Genomic DNA, 9,373 nt, shown 5'->3' on the forward strand with positions numbered 1-9,373 from the left:
AGGGAAGGGGGCTGGACAAGGCCGTGGGACACCTGCTAGGAGAAAGGGCAGGAGAGAAGGCGGGCTTTGTCTCTGGGACACCCATCCTTTTTGCAAGAGAATGGCCAGAAGTGGCCAGGATCCAGCGCAAGCGGGAAGGGGGCAGTCGGCTAGATGTCCAGAAAGCTTCTCCACCCTGCAGCCACCCCACCTCCCAGCCCTCTGCCTTCTCTTCCTCCCTCTCTCCAAGGACCCAGTCCACTGAGTCCTTTGCTGCTGCAGTGGACCCCACAGTCTCACAGCCGACCCACTGCTGGCCACACGAGTCCGTCCTCTTGTGTTTTGTTTCTTTTTTCTTTTTTTTTTTTTCTTCTTCCTTCTTCTCAGCGCCAGCTTCACTGGCCCTGGAATCTTTGGAAAAATAAACTCAGGACGTGAAAAGTTGACTTCGTTTCTTGGTGTTTTTGTTTTCTGGCAGGCAGTGAGGAAGCAGCAAAGGAGGCGTTTGGTGTCGTTTTTTTCATTCTTTTTCCTCTTCCGACGTCAAACAAATGATGAAAATCCTGCTATAGGAGCCCGGGAGCCAGGGGCAAGGCTGCTGGGGGGACGGTAGAGGGTGCTTTGCTGACTTGGGGGGTTTGGGGGGTTTTGGGGTGTTGGAGTCCGGCTGGTCTTGGGCCGAAAGAGGCTCCCTTGCTGGGTGCTGTTGCTGTTGGTGACGGTGGCGTGGTCCGGCTCACCAGAGTCGCTCTCTGTGTAGCTGTACGCCTGGGCCCGTGAGATGCCCTTCTGCTGGCGACGCCAGGAGTTGTAGTACGTGGGGTCACTGATGTAGTGGTTGACAAAGGAGTGGGCCTTCTGGGGGTTCGGGTCGACCTCATACTCACTGTCACTTCCCTGTGAGGACAGAGAATCAGGGGTGTCAGTGGCCTCGTGGGGACAGGCCTGAACGGTCAGGGCTGGAAGGCACAGAGCACACCGGCTTCAAACTCTGTGCTGCCCCCTGAAGTGGGCACGTGTCAGCTCCCTCACTGCTGAGTGGCACAGAGCCCTTGATGCCCAGGGCCTGCTTCCTTCAGAGCAGAGCCTTGCTGTGAAATGTCTACCACAGGGCTGACTCAGAGCCGGCAGACACAGCTGTCTCTCTTTATCCACAGTGACATATGCTAAGATCCCAAGGGATGGTAAAAAACTCGACATACTATCTTTCTTCCCCATTCATTGGTATATATGGCAAATGAAGAACAATAGTATAGGGGCTGGGGATTTAGCTCAGTGGTACCACGCCTGCTTGGCAAGCGCAAGGTCCTGAGTTTGATCCCTGGTACTGAAGAAAAAAAAAAGTAGTAGTATAATAAAATAGTACAATTATAAAAATATACTGTAAATGAGTTAGATCCCTGGTACCAAAAAACAAAACAAAACAAATATATATACTGTAAAGAAAGTCATGTGCCTGTAGTCTCTTTATTTCTGGAATTTCTCACTGAATATTTTTGGATCACGATTAGACACAGGTAACTGAAATCACAGAATGTGAAACCTTGGATTGGGGGTGACTGTGCCTGATGTGGCTTGAGTTCTATCCTTTTTTTTCCAGCTGAGGTGAAATTCACATAATATAAGTCACATGCTATAAAATCATTCATTTTAAAGCACACAATTCAATGGCTTCCAATATGTTCTCAGCATTGGGTAATCATTACTTCTCTCTAGCTCAAAATATTTTCATCACCCCAAACAGAAACTCTGAAGTCACCAAGCATTCTCTCCCCATTACCCTTCTCTCTCTGAAACCACAAATCTTTCCTGTCTTTAGGGATTTCTCTATTTTGGACATTTTGTATGAATGGAATTTTATAGCATATCACCTGTGTCTGGGTTCTCTGACTTTAATGCAATGTTTTTGAGGCTCTTCCCAATGTACTGCATTTGATTCGAGTCCAGCCTGACTTGCTTCATGACAGGGGACAGAGCTAGAGCCAGAAGAGACTTCTGGAAACTCCAGGCAGTGGAAAATAGGGGTGCCTACTTGTGCATGATCCAAAACAAAAGCAACACTCAACAATAAGATAAGCATAAAAATACCAATGAAAGTTCTCAATTTTCAAGTGATAATAGCTTTTTTTTTTGGTGGTACCAGGGATCGAACTCAGGACCTTGCACTTGTAAGGCTGCCGGTGGAACCACTGAGCCAAATCCCCTGCCCCAAGTGGTAACAACTTTGATGCTTTTCTTTTTCCCAGAAATACAAAATATTAAATTATTTTTGATACTCTAGTGCCCCAGGAATATGCATTATCTGCCTCTTGGGAAGATCAGCACGAGACAAGAGCCAATCTGGGTTGTAAAGTAAAAACTGAATTATGGAATCAAAAATATCACAACCCTTCCCCCACCCCAAGCTCCCAACAGTGTGGTGAGAACTAAGAACACAGCAGATGGGAACACTCTGGAAGAGACAGGGCGGGTGTGAGTGAACAGCATGCTCCTCAAAATGCCACGCAGAGGGCCTCACGCAGCCTTCTTGATTCCTGCGGCCCACTGATGCCCCTGCCTAGGGCAGTGACTCAGGTAGAGCAACCTAAGCAAGACACACTTGGGTGAGAAACGGAAGCAAGGAAACCCAGTTAGCCCAACACAAGCGAGTCGGGGATGAGGCACTGTGTCCGGCTTGGAGATGGAGGAACTGGAACAGTGCCCTTGCCCCGAGGGTCCAAGCCATGGAAGATGAAATGCACAACTTTTTCTCAGGAACTCAAAGTCTTCTGCAGCTTCCGAACCCTCCAGAGACACGGCTACACGGTACAGAATCGTAAGGATAGGGATACTGCCGACTTGCGTTTCTGTAATTAGCTTGCACATCTCTGCGCTGTAGCCGCTGTTGCTCTGTGATTGCTGATTCTGAGTCCCGATGCTTTGGGCATGCTATTGCTCCCTGATTACTGTTACTGCCAGGGTATGCTGCTGCCTGAATACAGATGCTGCCTGACTACGAATAAATCCTAAGTACAGACACTACCTGAGTAACAAAGACAACCTAAGCACAAAACGGGTGATGAGTGTTTTTTCCAGGCGCTCAGTTCTACAGGATTTGCCAAAGCCCCTGGTACTCCTAATGCCTACACCTCTGCCTGGAGGCCATGCAGTGGGAATGAGAGCGCCCCTTCCCCCTACCCAGAAGGGTTTAAACATTCTCCAGCCCCTCCTCTCCTTCTCCTTGTTGCTCCAGTTCCCACCCCAGCAGAAACTTCCCCCAGAAAGACAGAGCCCTCTGCCCAAGACAATGGATAGCCTCTCAACCCTGTGCCCCAGGAGGCGAGGAGGCACAATACAGTGCCTTTCTTTGCCTACCGCCCAGCTGCCAGCCTGGGAGGACAAAAGGTACCCGCAGGTGGGAGGGCTCCATCTGCTGACATGGCACCTGGTCCCTGGAGCTGAGACCCAGCTAGTGGGAGGACGCCAGTGAGGTTAGGGCAGGGGGTGGGAAGGCCTGAGAGTGTGGGGGCCAGAGGAGGGCACCGCACAGCTTTCCTTACAGTTAGGCCTCTCCACTCGCTACTGGGTGTGAAGAGTGGCCAGGATCTTCTCCAGAGGGTGCAGGCATTCAGCTGCCCTGGTCCCCAGCCCCAGAGAGGAGCCCCCATCACTGTAGGTTGCTCTGCAGTGAACAGGTCTGTGGGGTGAGAACTGCTCGTGGTAGGGTCCACCTGCTCTGGGCCTTTGCCAGAGGTGAGTCTGGACCCATCACTGGCTCTCTGCACCGCAGTGAGCTGCAAAGGTGTTGATCACCAGTGAACACACCTCAACAATGAACCACCATGGGCAAGAACTTGTGAGAGGCCAGGCAGCTACGGGGGAGCCGGGAGGCTGAGTCAGTGCTCAGACTGCTGCACAGGGAGAGAAGGTCCAGCTCTGGCCCCCACCCTCTCTGCACCAAGAGTGAGATGTGTGGTTCCGGGTAGGGTGGGGCCCCTCTGAGGCTCTCAAATCCATTCATCCAAACCGCACAACCAGCGGTCACTATCTGTTGATTGAACAGCTACAGGGTGCCAGGCGCTCAGTGGGGCGGCAGTCCCCGTGGGGAGCCAGAGAACGGAGCCCCTAGGGAGGGCAGGGCTGGAGAGGCTGGGCCAGCCCCTCCCCCAGCTCCACACCGCCCAGGAGGGGGGTGTCTGCACCAGGCCTCTGTCCCAGAACATCTGTTTCTTTTCAGGGTGGGGGTGGGGTGAGAAGAAAGAGTGAGGGGGAACCAGGGGCTCCTATTGCAGCTTTCAACTCTCAGGGCGCTGGGTAATTGAAGGCAGCTTCCCAGGAACAGGCCCAGAACAAAGGGGGCCTTTCAGGGGTGTCCTAGCAAGGCCATCAAGCGACTGCTTGGGTTCCCGGGCCTCTTAACAGCTCCTCAAAGCCACTCAATCAGCAATTACGGGGGTCTGGGGAGGGGAAGTACAGACTCCAGGTCCAGAGGAGGGCACAGGGAGGGGGCCAGAAAGAGGGAGGACCCCGGAGAAAAGACTGAGACAAAAAAGGGGAACAAAGCCAAGCCCCTTTGCTTCGCCTCTCCTGCACCAGACTCAGCCAGTGAGGGTGGAAGCGGGGAGCAGTGCAAGGCTTGGGGACGGTGCTGAGACCGGGCAGGGCAGGACCCCTTCTCCAGTTGACTCTCATGAAGTCTGGCAGGAATGTATTGCCCCGGGTGGCAGGGAGGTCATCCTGGGTGGGACCTTTAGAGACCCAAAATCCAAAGCTCTCCACCCGCCACCCACCATCAGGGGAGCTCTCTGCCCACCTGGCCCTGCCCCTTGGGTGCCCGAACCCTGGGCTCACCTTCAGCAGGGGCTGCAGTCTCTTGGGGATTGGAGCTGCAGGGCCGAGGTGCCTTCTCCCAGGACATCTTTGAAGGATTTCACTGAATAACCCCTGGAGGAACCATTTTCTCCGGGCTCTGGGCTCCCTATGCTAAGACAGCTGCGCCAGAGCCAGGAATGTTCCTTGTAAAATGTCAACTCAGACTCAACTCAGACATGTGCTACCTGTGACTTTATGGCCAACCCCATTGCTGTAAGAGATGTCTGTGGTCAAGGGCCTTGAGGGAGGTCCCCCAGGATGGGTTTGGGGTGAGCGAAGGCCTTTGCCCTATATTACCCCTCAGAGTACTCGGCCCTCTGAGCCCCAGCCGTCTGCCCTTGTGAGCGCTGTGACCAAGGGCAAGCTGTCTGACTTCTCTGCACCTCAGTTTCCCTGGTTGTAAGGTAAGAATCATCTCACTCTCAGGGCCGGGTGGTTCTATGTTAAAGGGGGAAACGTTCAGAACAGATGGCGCGGGGCAGCCGTGCAGTGCGTAGCTGTGCCTTCCCCGCCCTTCCCGAGCCTCTAACTGCCCTGCAGTGCCCTCTTCTTTTAGCACAGGTTGGGCCTGCCAGAGTCCATGGGGGTCAGGCCAAGGTGAAAAAGGAGATGGGGCCTCAGCTGAGCCTACTGACTGGTGGCCTAACCTGACAGACAAGAGGCAACTCAGACACAGCCCAAAGGGGCGCTGCGGGCAGGACCACCACTGGGATACAAACCCCACTGTTCCTTCTGTGCCTGGCCAGGCCCTGTTCACATCAAACACTCGCTGCCTCCTCCAGGCAGCCCTCTGCATGCCTTGGGGTAGAAAAGCCCCCCCACCCCCCTGCTAAGACCTCCTCTGCCCTGCAGCACAGGAAACAGAAAGACCTTTGGGCACTGCTTTCCTCCCAGAGCCAATCACTGCCCTGCAGCACAGGAAACAGAAAGACCTTTGGGCACTGCTTTCCTCCCAGAGCCAATCACTGCAGTTCCAGAAGATTTCACTGAGAAAGAAAATGCGCTGTACTTACACAAGGTCTTCCCTAATAGGTCCTAGTGTGATGAAATGCAGAGTCTGTTTCGCTCACTACCAGAGCCACCAATCACAAACGGGGCCTGGTGCAGACACACAGTTGTAGAATAAGTGCACCAAGGAATGAATGAGTGAGTGAGTGAATGAATGAATTGCATGGAGGGCAAAGCCAGCACTTACTCCTCCCAGGGCCCAGCTGCAATCCTTAGAGCCTGTCCTGGCTCCCAGTGAGTGCACCATGTACTCAAGTGTGTAAAATACGATCTCTCCTGTACTCTTGTTTCTTACTTTTTCAAATGGGCTTAATTCTGTCATAATGAGCTCGTCCTTGGTGCTGCCAAGAACCGGATATCAAGATTGGGGGATGTATGCCACGGGCCTGGCATTCTTCTTCACTGAGATTTATTTGTGTGCTAAATATACATATTTTTTTCCTACCAAACTTGGACTGTTATTGTGAAAATGGAGTTGGAATGCAGCCATGCTGCATTTTTAGAAGTTGCATCAAATAAGCCACAGGCGCTTAAAAAATCTCGTCTTTGGGTGTGTTTCTTTCTGCCTGCAGCCCCCTTCTCCTGTGTCCCTTGAGGCACAGGTCTGGACTCCCCCACTGTGCCCTTGGGGAGAGCCAGCCCCTCACTCTCTAGCCCTTCACCCATAGCCCTATAGTGTGTTTGTTTGTGTGTCAATTTGACGTTCTGTTTATTACCATATCACAGGAAATCGGCTGGGAAGATTTCCACCAGTTTTGGAGGGTGAGATTTGGGTGGTCTGACTTAGAATATAAAGCAGGCGGCTTGTGAAAAAGTCATCCTCAGAAGAGCTGGGGGTTGGGGGGCTTCAAAAGGATAGGCAGTGATTTCGCAGAGCCAACGAAATTGCAGGAAGAATGGCTGCAGATCCATAGGGACACACACAAGAGATCTCGGGACACCAGCAGCTGCCACCAGCCAGCCAAGTGACAGTCGCAGGATTAGATGCCCCACGCTCCTGACACAGTGGCCTTGTAACTCAGTGAGCTGTGGCAGGGCTGGCTGTGTTTGGAACTGGATGTCGGGAGGGGCCCCATGCCCTGTCACTTAGTCTGTTCCCTCCAGCCCGTGGTTGCTCCTGGGAGGCAGGACATGTCTCTACCGCCTCTAGGTTCTAAGATTGAGCTCAAAACATGAATGCTGAGGCAGAGTGTGGCCAGTGTTAGAGCGCTTGCTTAGCATGTTCAAGGACATGGGTTCCACAGTAACCACCCCCCAGAAAAAAGAAAAAAGAAATGCACTTTGAGGAGCAGTCAGCAGCTGCCCCTCCCTGTGCATCTGTTGGCCGTGGGAAGGCATGGACACCAGGCCTCTCTGGTGTCCAGGGCAGAAGCATAGGGGAAGCCAGGCTGGTCAAGTCAAGGTCCTGTCTTCCCCTGCACATCCCATAGCTGCAGAATCATGAAGTTGTCTTCCTGGGGTCCTCCTGGATATGCATGCCAACAGATATGCAAACAATGATTTTTTGGTAGTACTGGGGATTGAACCCAGGGTCTTTGCACTGAGTTACATCCCCAACCCTTTTTATTTAGAGACAGGATCTCACTAAGTCACTAAGTTGCCCAGGCTGGGCTTAAATTTGTGATCTTCCTGCCTCAGCCTCCCAGAGTTACGGACATGGGCCATTACAAATGGTTCAATTTAACATTTTAACAACATCGGACACAGCAGGAAACAGGGTGACACATGTCTTCCTATGCTGATGTCCTTGGTATTCCCCAGCCTCTCTGTCTCTGAGATGTACTGCCCTGGTGACAGCCTCCTGGAACTTGGACTAGCCATGGTGGCCCTGATGCCAAGTGTATGGGTCTCAAGAACAAGTGCAGGGAGAATCGACTCAAACCATCCTGATAGCTCTTCCAGAGGCACTCAGTGTCCTCCTCCAAGCAGCCCTGGGCTCGACAGTGCCACCTGTCCCCTGTGAAGGAAGGGCTGCCAGCGATTCTGCAGCACAGGGTCACTAGGGGCAGGGGTTGAGTCCAAGGTGGAGCCCAGGTGCCAAGCCACAGCCAAGTGCTACCTTTCAAGTGACATCTGCTGCACAGCAGCCCTCTGCGGAGAAAGACAAGGTCAACGGGGACCACTGCTGGGGTCTTGGATGGGGCTAGCGTCTCAGGCTTGTACCTGCTGCCTGTTGGACCTGAGCCACCTCATGTGACTTTCTGAGCCTCAGTTTCCTCATTGGTACACAAAGCTAACACTAATCCTGTCTCAGAGGCTTGTCACTCTAACTGCCGAGGCCCAAGGGACCCTGAGTGAAGCCCCAGGGGGCACAGGGTACAATCATTGGAGTGACTTGGTGCATGTGTGACTTTGGGTGTCAGTGACAAAGGAATAATAACTTTATAACCATGAATCACTGTTCTGCTGAGAAGTGGAATGGCCTCCCAGCATTTGGGAGGCCAAAGCATGAGGATCACGCGAGCCCAGGAGTTTCTCAGTGAGCCTGAGAAACAATGAGACCCTGTCTCCAAGCAACAGTAACCAATGGATTGTTTCTCCGTCCTGGAAAACCTGTACTTGGTCTTGAGTCTTTTTTGGCCAGTCAGCTTCATGACCTTTCTTTCTTTTAATAACTATGTACAGAGAGCCCAGGTCCCAGGCACTGCTGGAGACTCTCCAGGGCTTCCAATAGTGTCCAACAGGCAACACCGCCATGATCAAAACCGTTCCTCACTCCTCCTCCCGGGAACTCAGCTTTTGGAGCAGATAGACCCCATCCAACCTTACTGACACCCTGAGCAAATCCTCAACTGTCTGAGCTCTGTGGGTGGGCCTCCTGAGCCTGGCCTGGGTCAAGCGGTCCTCAGAGGATGGGCAACTGCTGTGATACCTGTCTTCCAGAGCCTGGAGCCTCCTCTCTCTAGGGTAGTGCTCTTGAGGAGTGATTGGTGCCAGGTTGCTATGGAAACAGCGTACAAGTGATAGGCTTGCTACGCACAAACCGGACCATGTGTTGAGCAGGGAGATTCCAGATCCCAAGCCCTCTCTGCCCACCCTGGGGGTAACTCCTGAGCCAGAAGGTCTTGAATACAAGGACTCTTCTCCTAGCAACTTCTGTAGTGAAGGCCACATGGCCTCCTGTCATCGGGCTACTCTGTATCCTGGCAGGCTCCTCCAGACAAGGTGACACAAAGCTCTTGGCAGTATCTTCTGCACTCAGAGAGCCTGCTCCCTAAAGGTCTGTGCCTGGCCCACGAGGGTGGACTAATAACGAGCCCTGCAGAAGGTCCAGGGCCACCAAACAGAGCCACACAGGAAGTCCCTCCTACTGGCTGCCGCAAGGAGCCCAGAGCTGCAGCTCTAGGGCAGAGGAGTCCCTTTTTCTTTCCCAAGTCTACAATGAGGGTCTAGAATGTAGAATCTGGTTGCATCTTTGGGGACTTCAGGGAAAGGACCCAGGCCTCCATGGACTACCTGGGTAAGTCCCCAGTATCTATGGTATGTGGCTGCTTAGCGTTAAATACCAAAAAAAAAAAAAAAAAAAAAAAAAAAA

At 52.7% G+C, this 9,373-nt stretch overlaps 1 protein-coding gene and 1 long non-coding RNA gene across 5 annotated transcripts in view; one reads left to right on the plus strand and one right to left on the minus strand.

Annotated features, from left to right (window-relative positions):
- Positions 1 to 335: 335 nt before the first annotated feature.
- The window catches only part of Sdk2 (sidekick cell adhesion molecule 2), a 251,233-nt gene continuing 242,195 nt past the window's right edge, over positions 336 to 9,373 (minus strand). For both annotated transcript variants that reach the window (XM_010630709.2, XM_010630708.3), the window contains one exon: positions 336 to 876. In XM_010630709.2, coding sequence (XP_010629011.1) covers positions 523 to 876 — 354 coding nt within the window. In that variant the 3' untranslated portion in view covers positions 336 to 522. The remainder of the gene's footprint in view (positions 877 to 9,373) is intronic.
- LOC104866578 overlaps positions 9,210 to 9,373 on the plus strand; it is a 23,492-nt gene continuing 23,328 nt past the window's right edge. For all 3 annotated transcript variants that reach the window (XR_781475.2, XR_004518692.1, XR_004518693.1), the window contains exon 1: positions 9,210 to 9,298. This is a non-coding gene — a long non-coding RNA (uncharacterized LOC104866578). The remainder of the gene's footprint in view (positions 9,299 to 9,373) is intronic.

This window comes from Fukomys damarensis, unplaced genomic scaffold (genome assembly GCF_012274545.1).
Source record: "Fukomys damarensis isolate Sample0158 unplaced genomic scaffold, DMR_v1.0_HiC HiC_scaffold_23, whole genome shotgun sequence".
NCBI lineage: Eukaryota > Metazoa > Chordata > Mammalia > Rodentia > Bathyergidae > Fukomys > Fukomys damarensis.